The sequence below is a fragment of the Mercenaria mercenaria genome, chromosome 9, assembly GCF_021730395.1.
Source record: "Mercenaria mercenaria strain notata chromosome 9, MADL_Memer_1, whole genome shotgun sequence".
NCBI lineage: Eukaryota > Metazoa > Mollusca > Bivalvia > Venerida > Veneridae > Mercenaria > Mercenaria mercenaria.
In genome coordinates, this window is record NC_069369.1 from 42,382,593 (window position 1) to 42,401,347 (window position 18,755).

Consider the following 18,755-nt stretch of genomic DNA (forward strand, 5'->3'; position numbering starts at 1 on the left):
CTGCTGATGCGTCAAGTGTGGTGTGCTGTGTGTTGTGTGCTTGTCACCTTCCGCTTTCAGCCTCCACCGCTGGCTAGCCTTCTGGTGAAAAAGGAGCTGAGTGCGTAAGTCTTCCCTGCCAGTACATAGCCTCTCTGCAGACAAGCCCTTTTGCAGTGCCTCCCAGATGGTGCCACACGGTAACTGAGCACCTTGCAGCCTCAGGCAGAACTGCAGGGGACTTGGAGGAGGTCTGCCCCCAGACATGTGGCATACCAGGCCCACAGGTGTGTGGACACGCCCTGATGCCTATGAACAGACTCCCAGCTATGGGACAAATAGCTCCTGTGTTCCAAGGATAGGGCTTTAACTCGGAACTAAGGGTGAGGTAACCCTGAAAGAAACCTAGACAGTTGAAGACAGAGGTGCTGGGCCATTGGCACTCTCTTAACGAACCACAGCATCATGCAATATCGCTATGACTACACAGCCATCCCGTATTCAACAATGTGGTGCTGAATCTCAGAGGTCCCTCCAGGGGGATTCAGTGCCGGGCTCTGAGCCTTGACAGAGTCCACCCACAGCTACTGGGGGTCCCTCCTTCAATTCACAACATGCAAAGAGAAGAAGGAGGAACATACCAAGGAGAAGAACCAATCTGCATCAACCTTTCAGGCTGATGCATTGGAATGCGGAGGGTGTCTTCAACAAGAAAGCTGAACTTGAGCATATCCTCCATGAGAAAGACATCAATGTCTGTTGCATTCAGGAAACTCACCTACAGCCAGAGAAATCCTTCAAAATCAGAGGATACCAGTGTTTTCGCTGTGACAGAATTGGCAGAAGAAAAGGAGGCATCATGACATTGGTCAGGAACAACATCAGCGCTGTCCAGACCAACACGCATATGGATGACTCCGAATTCCAAGTTCTGAGCCTCAGAAAGAACGAGTTCAATTTGAAACTTGTGAACATATACTCTCCAAGTGACAAAGCTCTGTTCCTTGACAAAGTTACAACTGATGAAACCAGGTTCATCATTGTAGGAGACTTTAACAGTCACTCACTAAGCTGGGGATATGACCACCTGGAAAAACATGGAGAGGAAGTGGAGACCTGGCAAGATGATAACAAGCTAAACCTCATCAACAAGCCAGATGATCCCCCAACCTTTTACTCCAGAAGCTGGCGAACAACATCAGCGGGAAGTCAATGAACAACTAGGAGGTAGCGACCATCGCCCAGTCCAACTTACTATGGACCATATAGCCTCTCCTTCACCTAACATCCCCAGATGGAACTACAAGAAGGCCAGGTGGACCTTTTACCAAAGTCTGAGTGATGAGCTCTGTAAAGACATTAGAGTGGAAGGTAGAGACATCAACCGGGTTGTCAAAGACTTCAACGCCAGTATACTTAAGGCTGCTTACAGCGCCATTCCAAGGGGAGCAAGAAAGGACTATAAGCTCTACTGGAGTGATGAGTTTGAGAATCTTCAGGCAAAGTTATCAGAAGCCAGGGAGGAAGCAGGAAACAATCCCTCACAAGAAAGTAACCTCTCTCTACAGCAAGCCAAGGCCAAATTCCTCAGGCACAAATGGGAAGCACTGAGGAAGAGCTGGAGAAACAAAACAGCCTCGCTCAACCTAGAGCGAGATGGCCAAAAGCTGTGGAGATTGACGAGACAGCTGAAAGATGAAGAAACAGGAAGAGGCTCAGCAACTTTGGAAGAGAATGGTGAACTGTTGACGGGTAAACAAGTGGCAAACACTTTTGCCTCTAACTACAAAGATATTTCCAACATCCCAATCAACAGGGAACGGCAAAGGGAAGCCCGAAGAGAAAAAAGGGAAAGGCAGACAAGCCAAGTGACACCAGAATGCATGAAGCAGAGTCTTGAACTGCATGAGCTACAGACAGCTCTTAGGCAGTTGAAGCCAAAGAAGTCTCCTGGACCAGATGGAGTCACAAATGAAATGCTGACCCATCTAAGCACTGCAGCAATTTGCAAACTCCTGGAAATTTACAACTACAGCTGGACACAAGGACTGCTTCCACAGATATGGAAAGAGACAGTCATGATCCCCATCCACAAGAAAGGGAAGGATCCAAAGAAGGCTGCAAGCTATTGCCCAATCAGCCTAACCAGCTGTGTTGGAAAGACCATGGAGAGGATTGTGAATGCACGCCTGAAGTGGTACATGGAGGCTAACAACCTATTCGCAACGCAACAAGCTGGCTTCAGACAATTCCGCTCCACTGAGGACCAGAAAACTTATCTATCGCAAGAGATAGAGGACCCCTTCCAAGAGCAGAAAGTCAGGCTTACAGCATGGATTGATCTGCAGAGGGCGTTTGACAAAGTCTGGACTGATGGACTCCTCGTCAAGCTGATGAGGACTGGAGTAGGAGGTCACATGCTGAGGTGGATTAAGTCATACCTCCACAACAGGAGAGCAAGAGTCAGTTTAGAACATGCCAACAGTAGGAAGTTCCTGTTGTGTCATGGTGTCCCACAAGGCGGAGTCTTATATCCCCTACACTCTTCTTGCTTTTCATCAATGATCTGGTGTCTGTACTACCGAAAGGAGTTAAGGCTGCTCTCTGGTGTTATGATGTAAGGAAGAACATGCCACTACAGCCACATACAGGATGCAAGAAGCCATCAACAAGCTTTCAGCTTGGGCTATCGATCAATACAGAGATATTGTCCATGACACTATTCTTCCTGTTGTCAAAGCAGAGGGCGGGTAAAATCAAGATGGGAAATACTTCGCTGATTGAAGCAGACGAGGCAAAATACCTCGGAGTGACCTTTGACAAACGGCTAACCTGGAAGCCCCACATTAGTCAAGCAGAAGGGAAGGCCCGTAGGAAGCTTGCCAACGTGGGGAGCAAATGAGCAAATACAAAAGACAGTATATCAGGGAACAGTGAGACCCCATTTAGAGTATAGCTCTGACTACTGCCAAAACTAACCAACAGGCTTTAGACAAGGTTCAGAACCAAGCATTGTGGATCATGACAGGAGCTACAAAGTCTACACCAATCTCCTTCATGGAGAAGCTAACAGGCACACAGCTGTTACAAGACAGAAGACATGCAAAGATTCTGCTTCAAGCAGAGAAGTTCCGGTCTTTTCAAGACCATCCCATGGAAGCCAAGCTAGATGGCTACACAAAGAATTGGCTCAAACATAGCAGCTTCGTACATGAGGCAAAGAAACTCAACCGAGAGTTCAATACTGAGCTGAGCATACCAACAACTCCCCTAGGTAGTGAAGACATTATAAACCCACTAGCGAATGATCTGTCCTCAATGACTGTGAGACTTGCTGTTCCTCATCTTGACTGCGGGAAGCAAGAGGATGAAGGCATTCGGAAGAGCCTCACACTTGCTATGATCAATGAAGACTATCCTCCAGAATCTTGGACTCATGTCTATACAGACGGATCAGCCACATGCACCATCAAAGATGGAGGAGCAGGAGTTTTCATTCAATCTGGCAAGAAAGAAACACTACATGCAGCCACAGGAAAACACTGCAGCAATTACAAGGCAGAGACAGAAGTACTCATGAAGGCCGTCTCAGTGGTTGAAGACTCGGCAGAAAAAAGCTCCTCAGTCGTCTTTCTCACAGATGCACTGTCTGTCATGGAAGCTCTGATCAACAATAAAGCTCCGCAGCTAGCCAGGAGAATGCAGAGCCTGAGTATAACCTGCGAAGTAGCACTTCAGTGGATTCCATCCCATTGTTGACTTGCAGGCAGTGAAGAGGCAGACAAACTGGCTAAGCTAGGAGCTCAGTCAGAACAACCAACAGAACCTGTGAGTTACAAGGAGAAAGTCACCATAATCAAGGCACTAATGAGACCAAGGATGGAGGAAGATGCTTTTCATCTCCTTGATCACTCTGAACAAGTGATGATGGTCAGGCTCCACTCAGGGCACAACAAGCTCAATGCTCACATGTACAAGAAACACAGACTGGCATCATTGCCAACTTGTCCATTTGGTGAAGATCAAACTGCGGAGCATATACTTCAGAGATGTAAAAGGCATGACCAGGAGCCAGTTGCGACTTGGCCGATAGATACCTCAATCCACCAGAAACTGTATGGAGGCATTCAGATCTGCGGCAAACCACAAGTTTCATCGAGGCTACTGGTCTGACAGTGAACAACAAGAAGAAAGAAGATATACGAGCACGAACTGTACTACACATTCGTACTGGTTCAACATTTGCATATATATACTCAAATCTCTGTTTTCATGTCTCATAAATCAGTAGTGACATTTTAGTTTTTTAACTGATTGGGACCAGAGAAGCTATATTTTCTCTCTCTGAAAGTTAACTGGCTCTCGAGGATACATTGAATATATAGAGATAGTTTGCATTAAGGGATATAATTAAATTCAGAACAGTTGACTTTCCCATACCTGAGATCAGCTAGCATACAAGTTTGCATTATAAATTATTACATAGAAGAGAGAATTTATATGAACTAAATCGCCACCACAATATACCAGACCAATGCCTATCAGTACAAACGAACACACACATGCCACAACAAGTCCACTTACCCAATAAGATTTATTATTATTATTATATATATATCAGTATTATATAATTGATGAAGAGGTATGTAGTTTAAAAATGTCAGGAAAATTGGTTAATCCTTTCAAATATGAATATCAGTATTTTAAAAATTTAATGTGATTTTATTTTTGAACAGGTTTTGAAATGTGTGTTCACAGGACACACTGGTGCCCCCAAATTCTGCCACTGTACATGGTTTTATGACTCTAGATGAAATACATATTAAGGAATATGAAACGTAAACTTTTAAATACTGTATGCTTATTTTTCAATACGTCAGGGACCATAACTCTGGTCTTGCAGAGTGAAATCCAAAACAGGGATTGCCATATAACAATCCACTAATATTTTATGACTCCAGGTCCAGTACATTTTGAGATATATGGGACACAAACTTTTATGTCGTCAATACATATTTTTGACTAAATCAAGGGCAACTAGAAATTGCTTTTGTAAAAAAGCGCATGTCTCCCCCAATGCAAAGTCCTATAGGCAAGAAGTCAATAGTGGTCAGGAGCGAAAGTCAAAGAGACTCTGATGGTTGGCTGCAATAGGGATCATCTACTTGGCATGTCCAGTCATCCCGCTAAGTTTCAACACTCTTGGCCTAGTGGTTCTCAAGTCACTGTTCAGGCTCCTGTGACCTTGACCTTTGATCAAGTGACCCCAAAATAAATAGGGGTCATCTACTCTGCATGTCCAATCATCCTATTAAGTTTCAACATTCTACGTCAAGTGGTTCTCAAGTTATTTTCTGGAAATAATTTTACATGACCAGGCCCCTGTGACCTTGACCTTTAATAGACTGACCCAAAAATCATCTACTCTGCATGTTCAATCATCCTATGAAGTTTCAACATTCTGGGTCAAGTGGTTCTCAAGTAATTGATCGGAAATTGTTTTCCATGTTCAGGCTCCTGTGACCTTGACCTTTAACAGAGTGACCCCAAAATTGATAGGGGTCATCTACTCTGCATGTTCAATCATCCTATGAAGTTTCAACATTCTGGGTCAAGAGGTTCTCAAGTTATTGATCAGAAATGGTTATCAATGTTCAGGCCCCTGTGACCTTGACCTTTAAAGGAGTGACCCCAAAAACAAATAGGGGTCATTTACTCTGCAGGAACAATCATCCTATGAAGTTCCAACATTCTGGGCCAAGAGGTTCTCAAGTTATTGATTGGAAACGGTTTTCAATGTTCAGGCCCCTGTGACCTTGACCTTTAACAGAGTGACCCCAAAATCGATAGGGGTCATCTACTCTGCATGAACAATCATCCTATTATGTTTCAACATTCTGGGTCAAGTGGTTCTCAAGTTACTGAACGGAAATGGTTTTCAATGTTCAGGCCCCTGTGACCTTGACCTTCAGCAGAGTGATCCCAAAATCAATAGGGGTCATTTACTCGGCATGACCAATCATCCTATGAAGTTTCAACATTCTGCGTCAAGTCGTTCTCAAGTTATTGATCAGAAATGGTTTTCCATGTTCAGGCCCCTGTGACCTTGAACTTTGACGGAGTGACCCCAAAATCAATAGGGGTCATCTACTTTGCATGACCAATCATCCTATGAAGTTTCAACATTCTGGGTCAAGTCGTTCTTGAGTTATTGATCGGAAATGGTTTTCCCCTGTGACCTTGACCTTTGACGGAGTGACCCCAAAAACAATAGGGGTCGTCTCCTCCATAAGCCCTACCAACTTATGAAGTTTGAAGGTTCTAGGTCAAATGGTTCTCCAGTTATTGCTCGGAAATGAAGTGTGACGTACGGATGGACAGACAGGGCAAAAACAATATGTCTCTCCCAGGGGGAGGGGACATAATAACTCTGGTCTTCCAGAGTGAAATAAAAAAAATGAATACTCAGGTGCACAAATTCACATGCTGAATAACATTCCTTTCATGACTCTAGGTGATACATTTTTGCAGATATTTAAAACACAAACTTTTAAGGTTTAGGAGTATATCACCAAAACACAGAAATATTTTATAAACGAATAACATCATTAAGTAATATTTTACTTAACCATTACATGTTCTGCCGTACTGTCCCGTACTGAAAATATTCTAAAAAAGTTGTCCCCCTTTGAAAATGAATGCCATTTGTAAAGAAATAAAAATAAACAATTGCTGAAAACTGTGTTCCACTTAATTATGTGAAATTTCAACACTCGCATGCGATTGCAAATGAATCAAAACTAACATGTGTAACAGTTCTTTGAAAATGGTGAGTTTTTGAAGGCGTTTGACTGCCCGGAAGTGGGTCCCATTTAGGCAGTCTTTTTTTCGGAATTCAATGTTTATATTAGTATACTGACACTTGTTTTGTTATTTTTGTAATGATAGCGTGTATATTACTTATATTACTCTACAAAACAAGTGTCAGTATACTGATATAAGCATTGTGTTCTGTAAAAAGAGCTGTTTAAACAGGCCCCACTTACAGACAGTCAAGCGCTTTAAAAAACTCACCATTTTCAAGGAACTGTTACACATGTTTGTTTTGATGCATTTGTAATAGCGTGCGAGTGTTGAAATTTCACATAACTTGGTGAAACACAGTTTTCAGCGATTGTTTATTTTTATTTCTTTACAAATGGCATTCATTTTCAAAGGGGGACAACTTTTTCAGAATATTTTCAGTACGGGACAGTACGGCAGAACATGTAATGGTCAGGTAAAATATTGGTAACGATGTTGTTCGTTTATAAAATATTTCTGTGTCTTGGTGATATACTCCTAAACCTTAAGGACTTCATGTGTATTTTTCACTAAGTCAAGGACCATATCTCTGGTCTTGCTGAGTGAAATCACAAACAGAACACAAGGTGCAAAACTTCACTTCCTATATAACAATGCCCTAATGTTTTATCCTTCTAAGTCAAATACTTTTTGAGATACATGTGACACAGAATTGTTTGCCATTTATGTGTTGTAAAGTTGGATTTTTACAACATAATGTTACATAATACATAGTTTCAGTATTGCATAATATAATCTAATAGTCTAATATTTTGTCATAAATATTTGTATTTCCAAATAGTATGATATATTGAGTTTTGAAAGCATAGACTTTTAGCTAGTCTATTAAGGGCATTCAGCTAGTCTATTAAAGACTGCTGATTTATCTATATTGATCATTCTTCAGTATATTCATTTATGATACTTTACTGTTGTTTATATATTTCATAGTCATCAGTACTTTTAGTGTATCTTTAATGTTAAAAACTGCATTTAATATCATTACATATTTTCATTTTGTATTTTCATCAGCTATTTTTAGTAAGACCAGTTATGAAAGAACTTTGAGCTATTTTTAGATTATAGACAAAGAGTTTACATAAGCATTGCCAAGGTCATAGCTGATTTGTAAGATAAATGTCGAATGGCTTATCAGAAAAATGCTGACCAATCAGAATGTACTTTACATCCTTCATGGTTGAATGCATTCTGGAAGAGTTTACCTCAGTAGAATTTCAGAGCCATTTCTTCTCACTGTAAGGAATTTTTGGACTGACAACATCTCAAAAACTCTCTTAGAGTTTAGTAATTAATAATTAATTAATTTTGTATTTATTTTTGGCTATTTATTTAACCTAAGAGTTTTACTAAATTTATTGTAATTTTTCTCTAAATTAGTAAGTAATTTTCTTTAATAAAGTGAAATAAAAAAAATGAATACTCAGGTGCACAAATTCACATGCTGAATAACATTCCTTTCATGACTCTAGGTGATACATTTTTGCAGATATTTAAAACACAAACTTTTAAGGTTTAGGAGGTAATTTTCTTTAATAAAGTAATTTAAATTCTATTGTTTTAACAGCAATTATTTCAGATTTTCATCTTTAAATACTTCAGTAATTATTAGTATTTAATTTATATTGCTGTTATTTTTAGGCACAGAGTCATACAAGTACAGAGTCACAAAAATACATTTAGATACTTTAATAATAACATTTATTTAGATTATTATTTACTTTTTGGCAGAACTTAAAACTTTATTCTTTTTATTCAATAAGCTGATTTGTCATCTTTATCAGTATTTTTGGCATTTTTCTAATATGTATATTTAGATCTTTTTGTAAAATGTTAGTTTAGAAAGATAAGTAAAAATTTGGTTGGTTTTCAAATTTATTCAGTATTTGTGTTTTTATTTTCCCTTTCTAAGTAAAGGGTGGTGTCATCCTGACGTGTCAGTAATTCTGACGTAATGATTTACTACTAGTAATCTGCTAACCACTGCTTCCAAGCAAACTATTAAACGAACGTATAGATAGGCTGTTCTACAAGACAGCGTTAAGTAACAAAAATTTTATCCCCCACAACATATGCATATTTTTCACTTAACCAAGGGCCATAACTCTCTGGTCTGAAGGACAGAAATCCAAAACAAACCCCAGATGCACAATTTCACATGCTGAATAATATTCCTATTATGTTTTATGATCCTAGGTCAAATACATTTTAAGATACATGCAATACAAACTTTTATGTCCTTTTATGCATATTTTTGACAGTCATTGGCCGTTAGTCTACTCTGGCTGCACGAAATCTCAAAGAAAACCCCAGGTGCACAACTTCACATGCTAAATAATATTCCTTTAATGTTTCATAATGATAGGTTACATACTTGTTGAGAAACATGTGACACAAACTTTTAGGTCCTTTATATGCATATTTTTTACTATGTCAATGCCATAACTCTGGTCTGGCTGTGCAAGATCCCAATTAAAACACCAGGTCAGGGGTCACGCTGTCGATCGCCACTTGAGCCATTTGCGACAAAAAATTAAATGTGGCTCCGAAATTTTCTAATTGGCGAAAATGGCCCGAAGCTATGTCTGTCTGCAAAACTACGAATATTGCCAGTTTTACAAACCAAACGGTGTGAAAAATCGATAATCTGTGTAGACACAACATCCGTTATTGAAAGCCAATTTGCAATTTTTTTATTTGATCAGGCAGTTAATTGGCGATAATTAGATTATTGAATAACAAACTGGATAATTATAATCATCATTCGTGCACTTGATACGATTTTATGAGCAGTCGGCCGTTAGACAAATTTTCTATGATTGCCGAGGGTTAGTTTGGGCAAAAACAAATAAAAATGCTTTAGAAAAGCAGAAATTGTAAGTATTAAATAGCTGTGATGATAGAAAAGCAATAAAACATAGGTATTTTATCAAATATTTAATTCTAACTTACGTTTTCCGAATTTGTCACCCGTTTTCGCGACCGTGACTTTCGGATATTTCTGTCATTTCTGACTAGATTTTTTAGTGCAATCTTAATAAAAGGCCAATAAAAAGTCTACATTTAAGAAAAATATGACAACTGTTGCATAAGGAGCTCTTATTTTGAAGTGTTTTTCGAGAATAAAACATGCGAAGGCATCGAACCCCACCCACTTATAGGCAATGTGCAAAATAAGACACTGTTGTTTTTTTTAAACAATTTTTTTTTTCTTTTTTGACATCTTTATTTTAAATGTGATTTTCAGAATTTTTTTATTAAATGGCAGATGTTTATAAAAATGATAATTTTAGAAATTAACACAAAGAGATTTTCTAAATAGCTTTTTAAAGGGTTACTAAGAAATATGTAATAACTACATTAATTTCTTGAGTAGTACTTTGGTACATATAATGTAGTCCTACAAGAACGTCAATGCTATGCGCTTCGCCGTGGTTGGTCTCATAATTTTATCTTCGGAAAAAGCAGTGGCTCAGAGAAAAAAATTCCCAGTGTGACCCCTGCAGGTGCACAACTTCACATGCTGAATAACAATTCTGTGAGATCTCTAGGTCAAAGGAAGGATGGATGGATAAGGGCAACAAAAATGTAATGAAATATTTCATTATATAAAGGGGAAGTAAACAGTAAACAAACAGTGAACATCTGCACTGAATATCAACTAAATATGCTGCTTATCTACCTAAAAATAACTAGAGCTATCACTAAAGGTGATGAATGTACCCCCCGCATGCACTGACACAGTACATTGCAATTTGACGCACACAAGATTGCATAATTATGTGGACTGTATGTATATAGACTGTATGTATACAGTATAGTAACAAAAAACAAAGTCCCATAACTATGCAGAATATTTATCTAAAAGAATGTAACATGCACCATGCACAACTAGGGTTGGTACTGATCACTTGTGTGAAGTTTCATTAAATTGTGTGTAAGGGTTTGGTAGATTAGGCACGCACAAGATTGCATATGCAGACTGTATGTACATAGTATGTTAACAAGAAACAAAGTCCCATAACTCTGCAATTTTTGTCGCTGAAAGAACCTAACATGCCCCATGCACAACTACTGTTGTTACTGATCACTTGTGTGAAGTTTCATTAAATTGTGTCAAGGAGATGAGGAGAGATGGTGCGCACAAGATTGTGTCTATGTATATAGTATAGTAACAAAAAAAACAAAGTCCCATAACTCTGCAAATTTTTTTTCTGAAAGAACCTAACATGCCTCATGCACAACTACTGTTGTTACTGATTACTTGTGTGAAGTTTCATTAAATTGTGTCAAGGGGATGAGGAGAGATGGTGCGCACAAGATTGTGTCTATGTATATAGTATAATAACAAAAAAACAAAGTCCCATAACTCTGCAAAAAATTTTTCTAAAAGAACCTAAAATGCCCCATGCACAACTACTGTTGGTACTGATCACTTGTGTGAAGTTTCATTAAATTGTGTCAAGGGGATGAGGAGAGATGGTGCGCACAAGATTGTGTCTATGTATATAGTATAGTAACAAAAAAACAAAGTCCCATAACTCTGCAATTTTTTTTTCTAAAAGAACCTAACATGCCCCATGCACAACTACTGTTGGTACTGATCACTTGTGTGAAGTTTCATTAAATTCTGTCAAGGGGATAAGGAGAGATGGTGCGCACAAGATTGCGTCTACGGACAGACGGACAGACAGACAGACAGACGGACAGACAGACAACCTGAAACCAGTATACCCCCCCTTACAACTTTGTTGTCGGGGGGTACAACAAGTGAATGAAGTATTGCCATGCAATACAAAGTCCCCTACTGGAAGGCACCTAATTTTCTCTACTGCAGTATAACATAATAAACTGATATCTGTCAATGATGTATAAACAACATTGTACTATATATACAATATAATATAACAAAGGGCTTGGATTAAAATTTGCATAATTATATAAAAACGTACAGAGTTGTTTTCATTTGGAATTTTTTTGGCCTATTATACAAAAAGTTATCATAAAAGTTATTTATAGTAACAACAAAGTGAAATTAATCCTAAAAAAAAAAAAAAAATCTATAAAATGTAAGTCCACAAGAAAATCTTTACCAGGTAGAGATAGATCAAAATACACCTAAATACTGGATGTAACATGCATGTTGTACCACAGAAAAGTGGTCTCGATTTTTCCCTATGGCCAGTAATTAAAGAGTTACAATGTAATCTATTTATAGTAACAACGAAGGGACGTAATTCTAAAAAAGTGTGCCTCATGGGAGTGAACATTTGTGCCAAGTTACATCAAAATCTCTCCATGCATGAAAAAGAAATGCTCTGGACAAAGTCATTCTTGAATTTGACCTTTGACCTCTAAGTATGACCTTGACCTTAGACCTAGCGACCTGGTTCTGGTGCAAGACAATTTGTCTCATGGTGGTGAACATTTGTGCCAAGTTACATTAAAATCCCTCCATGCATAAAGATGAAATGCTCCAGACAAAGTCATTCTTTAATTAGACCTTTGACCTCTAAGTATGACCTTGACCTTTGAGCAAGGGCTCCGGGATTTGCGCATGACATGTTGTCTCATCATGGAGAACACCTGTGCCAAGTAATACTGAAATCCCTTAATGAATGACAGAGTTATGGACCGGACACGAAACAGACCCTGTTCATGCCATGTTAACATCTGACTACTAAGTGTGACCTTGACCTTTGAGCTAGGGGTCTGAAAGTTGTGCATGACACATCGTCTTATTATGACGTACAATTCTGCCAATTGATATTAAAATCCCTTCATGACTGAGAGAGTTATGGAATGGACAGGAAAAAAGCCCTGTTGACTTTTGACCTCCAATTGTGACCTCGACCTTTAAGCTAGGGGTCCGGGTTTTGCACATGACACGTCGTCTCATCATGGGGAACATTTGTGCCAAGTAATAATAAAATCCCTTCATGGATAAAAGAGTTATGGACTGGACACGAAATTGCGGACGGACGGAATGACGGAAAAGTGCATTCATATAGTCCCCAAAACTGGTTTTCAACCAGTAGGGGACTAATAAAGTTATAACTTATGCCTGGGTTTGCCTTCTGGAAATCTACATTTTTTAATTTGTTTTATATCTATCATACCAATCATCATACTTTAAACATAATTTCCTTTATAAATTAGTGGGAAAATTGATGAAAAACACATGTATTGTACTTTATCATATAAAAGGAGGGTAACTGCATTTAAGGTAGTTCTGCATGTTTGAGAAACCGGAAGTGATAGCGTAACGTCATTTATCCGGAAAACATAGAGTAAAGTCTGGATTCTGCGTACGGAAATGAAAATCAGTTTATGAATTAATGGCAACCTGTGAGTAAATTTATTACAACGGCACCTTTACTTTCTTTCTAAAGTTAAAATATGATATTAAAACATCTGACATGTTAGATAATTGAAAATGATGTCTTGAAATTAGCTTGAAATGTGCGGGTCACTTTAATCATGGTCAAATATCTCAAAAATAAGCACACGGACCTATACATTTTATTTCACCAAAATATAGGCCAAATGTTTATTTACAACTGTGAGAAGTTTCATTAAAATCTACATTATAGAAAAATTTCTATTCACGAAAAAGTTATGAAAGCTGTGATTTTCCCAAAGACTCCCATTATGAAAAATTGCGTGAGATCCGATTTTTTAAAATCAGTCTTGCAAAAAATCAAGCACATATCTTTTTTATTTGCTGAATTTTCTAGGTATATTTCGAAGTTTTGAAAAATCAGTGTTTTACCAAATTCTTCATTGTAGAAAATTTTTTCGATCCAAACGTGCAGAACTACCTTAACCACAACAAAAAATGAGTGGTCTGGGTATTTCTCAAGTCACACTGTCTTGTAATGGTAATTATTTATGCCAAGGTATTTGAATATACATCCATGCATAGAAAAGTTAGACCAGATAAAATGATAATATTTTTTTTATCTTCAAATGTGACCTTGACCTTGAGCTAGAGGTCTGGGTCTCACATGCAACATATCATTTTGTTATGGTGACTGTTTGTACCAAGTTACTTTAATATCTATCCATGCAAAGTACATTATTGACCAAAAAATAAAGAGAAAAAGACTTATTATCTTAGACCTCTAAGTGTGACCTTGACCTGTGATATAGGAGCCCGGGTCTTGCACTTGACATGTCACCTCATTATGGGGAATATTTGTGCCATATGATTTTCAAATACCTTGATGAATGGTAGAGATATGAACTGGACATAAAACTTAACATTTGACTTCCAAGTGTGACCTTGACATTTGAGCTATGAATCTGGGTCTTGTGGATACACATCGTCTCATTATGTGAAACATTTGTACCAAGTAATTTTAAAATCCCTTGAAAATTGACGAGTTATGGACCAGACAGGAAACAGACCCTGTTAACATTTGACCTACAAGTGTGACCTTGACCTTGAAACTTGAGGTATGGGTCTTGTGTATGATACATCATCTCATTATGGGGAATATTTTTGCCAAGTAATTTTAAAATTCCTTTACAGATGGCAGAATTATGGACCGGACACAAAGTGTGACAGACAGACAGACAGATGGAAGGACATAGCCAATTTCTATGTCCCCCTTTTTCTATGAAAATGGTGGGGGAGAATAAGGACATGTTGTTAATGACGAACCTGTTCATGAATCTCTTTCAAGACTGTCTCTTGTATTTCACACTGATCAAAAACTATTCCCCACTCACCGTTAGCACTGCACATTCTCGAATAGTTTCCTTAAAATGTGATAGAATACAAAGTTGTAATAATAAATTATTAGTTAGAAAAACAAACATATTCTAAATGATATAGGATTTTTATGTTCTATCAATTTTCACCTTAAATTCTGTTTAAGATGTATTTGGTTTATGATTTATAAAGAAGTACAAAGAAACCAGAATCTTAACTATTTATTCAGTAACATTCTAACTCAGCGACATACCTTTATACATGTTTTAACTTAGTAACTTACCTACATAGAACTTTTCACATGCTATTGTAGCCGAATCTTCAGCTTCTGTAGCCGGCCAGATTCCATTCTTATCTGTCAACATGCTACATTTAGCTGCATAAATAATCATAAAAACATGGATTTATATTGTCAGTGTTTTTAGTAATATTTCTTAATTCTGTATTACGAAAGGTCTAAATATACATACCATTATATGAATCAAAAGGGCTGTCACATTGCTCCGGCAAAGTTGTCCACATACAAATGCTTACAATGTTCAAATACAACATACAATATGAAGCATGAAATGTATAATATAAATGTTGTTATCTCCCTTTGTATGATCTAAAATGAAACATAAGTAGACCAGTTTTCTCATTCCTTGGTTACATGCAGAGTTATCTACACGCTGTAATCCAAAATGAGGCGCAGACTGCTGGGTGGATATACTGATGTATCATAATAATCGTTCTTTGTAATAAATTATCTGACAAAACTGAACTTTATTCTTAATTTGTATTTTTTTTTTACTTTATTTCTTCATACATTTCCCATAATGAAAATTTCATTTCTATATCTATTCATAGCTATTATGTTGCAAGTGAAAGGTAAAGCCTAAAACTCACACTCACATGTGAAGATGTAAAATGATAAAATGATTAAGAGTTAGGTCCAGGTTTTTGAAAAAAATTCAGGTTTTGGAAAAAAAATTCGAATATCACCAAATTATAGAAAGAAAGAGTTGTTTTACATGACAATTAAACAGCATACAAAACATACATATAAGTCTACAAAAGCATCATCAATTTGCTCACATATGTATTGAATTCTGGAAAGGGACTGCATGAAGGGGCCATACTTCTGGACAGTTCAATGCCTTCAAACACACACCATTTTTAAAGAACTGTTACATGTCTATGTTTTGTTGCAATTGCAATAATGTCCCAGTGCTTAAACTTCACATAACTAGGTTAAACATCAATTTGAACAACTGTTTACTTTTATTTTCTTTTATAAAGGGGGACAACTTTTGAGAATATTTAAAGTATCCAGTGGTACAGGACAGTAAGGTAAAACATGTATTAGACAGATAGGTTGTTGGTAAAAATGTTGTTCCTTTACCAAACATTTCTGTGTTTTGGTGATATACTGCTAAACCTTAAAAAGACAGTCTGCACTCTGTAATGTAATTTGGTACTTGGTATAATATATTTAAGAAATAATAAATATGTCCCTATATTTTATCAGTTAATAAAATATTCGCATCCGAACGACTGCCCATATTTTATTAACTGATAAAAATATTGGAACATATTTATTATTTCGATTCTAACCACTCAAATTCTTCGCATTTTACAGCTCTACATTTTAGCTCGATACGTCAATCGGCTGGCCATATGCTATTATAAAAACCTCCCCACGAATGGAAAGCATTGCATAATTGAAGGTTCCGATATTCAGTAAATTTTAATTAAAGTAGTAAGTAGTTACTGCTGTGAAAATGTTTTTTTTTTCAATAACATCTAAGGTCAGATATAAAAGAAATCAGAAGTAAATACTTCATTCAAAGTATTTGACTATTTCTATGCAGTTTCTAAAAATAGTACGCGTCACCTATGATGACAAGTACTGCAACATACACACCAGAACATTGGGCATATAAACATGTAAACACTTGAGTCTGGAAGATAATGGAACATGAATTATTATTTATTTACTGTCAAAGTATAATCTAGTTGACATTTGTGGTGCCTACAACGCAGAAATTGTAAGCTACGTACACAACCAGATATAGATTCACTGATGTTGAGGTACTGTCTAGACTAGCTAAAACATTTACTTACGGTAAAAATATAAACAAATAAATGCATCAGTTAGAAATTGTTTGTTTCAGAAAATTTGATGTACTTTTTATTACTACTACTTAGTACTGAAAAAGGTCGAGTATTTAGTCAGCATATAAAGGAAGCAGAGTAGAATCTCACAGTCATGTTGCAATCGTAGGGTGGAATGGAACAGCTATATTTTATCGTAGATTCATGCATAGGCGATTTCGCTATATGTTTATATAGCAATTGCTGCGGATCGAATCGTGTTAGAATATTTCTCTTTTTGTGCTTGAATATGATCAAGATCTGGACAGCATGAGGGAAAGTCTTGCTTGATTGACATCAGATTGGCTGTCTGATTACTGGGACCAGTTTGCAAGTATTTTATTTAATGCAGGAAAATGTCTCCATATTCCTTTTTTATGTACTTTCATTTGTAAGTAACAGTAAAAATAAATAACGTAATCTAGGCAATGTGTTAGTTGAAGAACACTCCCACTGTGTATAAAATACAAGAGGACCATGATGGTCCTGAATCGCTCACCTCTTCCCACATGACCCAGTTTTGAGTATGACGTCGTTTTTTCTATTATTTGACATAGTGACCTAGTTTTTGAGCTCATGTGACCCAGTTTTGAACTTGACCTAGATATTATCAAGATAAAAATTCTGACCAATTTTCATGAAGATCCATTGAAAAATATGGTCTCTAGAGAGGTCGTAAGGTTTTTCTATTATTTGACCTATTGACCTAGTTTTCGAAGGTATGTGACCCTGTTTTGAATTTTACCTAGATATCATCAAGGTGAACATTCTCACTAATTTTCATGAAGATCTCATGAAAAATATGGCCTCTAGAGAGGTCACAAGGTTTTTCTATTTTTATACCTACCGGCCTAGTTTTTGACCGCATGTGACCCAGTTTCGAAACTGACCTATATATCATCAAGGTGAACATTCAGATCAATTTTCATGAAGATCCATTGAAAAATATGGCCTCTAGAGAGGTCAAAAGATTTTTCTAATTTTAGACCTACTGACCTAGTTTTTGAACGCAGTAAACCCAGTTTCAAACTTGACCTAGATATCATCAAGATGAACATTCAAACCAACTTTCATACAGATCCCATGAAAAGTATGGCCTCTAGAGAGGTCACAAGTTTTTTTTTTATTATTTGACCTACTGACCTAGTTTTTAAAGGCACATGACCCAGTTTCAAATTTGGCCTAGATATCATCAAGGTGAACATTCTGACCAATTTTTATGGAGATCCATTCACAAGTATGGCCTCTAGAGAGGTCACAAGGTTTTTCTATTTTTAGACCTACTGACCTAGTTTTTGACCGCACATGACCCTGTTTCGAACTTGACCTAGATATCATCAAGATGAACATTCAGACCAATTTTCATACAGATCCCATGAAAAATATGGCCTTTAGAGAGGTCACAAGGTTTTCTATTATTTAACCTACTGACCTAGTTTATGATGGCACGTGACCCAGTTTCGAACTTGACCTAGATATCATCAAGATGAACATTCAGACCAACTTTCATACAGATTCCATAAAAAATATGGCCTCTAGAGAGGTCACAAGGTTTTTCTATTATTTGACCTACTGACCTAGTTTTTGATGGCACGTGACCCACTTTCAAACTTGACCTAGATATCATCAAGGTGAACATTCTGACCAATTTTCATGAAGATCTCATGAAATATATGACCTCTTGAGAGATCACAAGGCTTTTCTATTTTTAGACCTACTGACCTAGTTTTTGACCGCACATGATCCAGTTTCGAACTTGACCTAGATATCATCAAGATGAACATTCAGACCAACTTTCATACAGATCCCATGAAAAATATGGCCTTTAGAGAGGTCACAAGGTTTTTCTATTATTTGACCTACTGACCTAGTTTTAAATGGCAAGTGACCCAGTTTCAAACTTGACCTAGATATCATCAAGGTAAACGTTCTGACCAATTTACATGAAGATCTTGTGAAATATATGGCCTCTAGAGAGGTCGCAAGGTTTTTCTATTTTTAGACCTACTGACCTAGTTTTTGAAGGCACGTGACCCAGTTTCAAACTTGACCTAGACATCAT

The 18,755-nt window shown here is 37.3% G+C and overlaps 1 protein-coding gene across 1 annotated transcript in view; it reads right to left on the reverse strand.

Annotated features, from left to right (window-relative positions):
• LOC123546994 (adhesion G protein-coupled receptor L2-like) overlaps positions 1–18,755 on the reverse strand; it is a 448,877-nt gene that overhangs the window by 162,202 nt on the left and 267,920 nt on the right. The window contains exons 10-11 of the mRNA XM_053550531.1: positions 14,841–14,933; positions 14,507–14,604 (exon numbers count right to left, since the gene is read on the reverse strand). Of these exons, the coding sequence (XP_053406506.1) occupies positions 14,507–14,604; positions 14,841–14,933 (191 nt within the window). The remainder of the gene's footprint in view (positions 1–14,506; positions 14,605–14,840; positions 14,934–18,755) is intronic.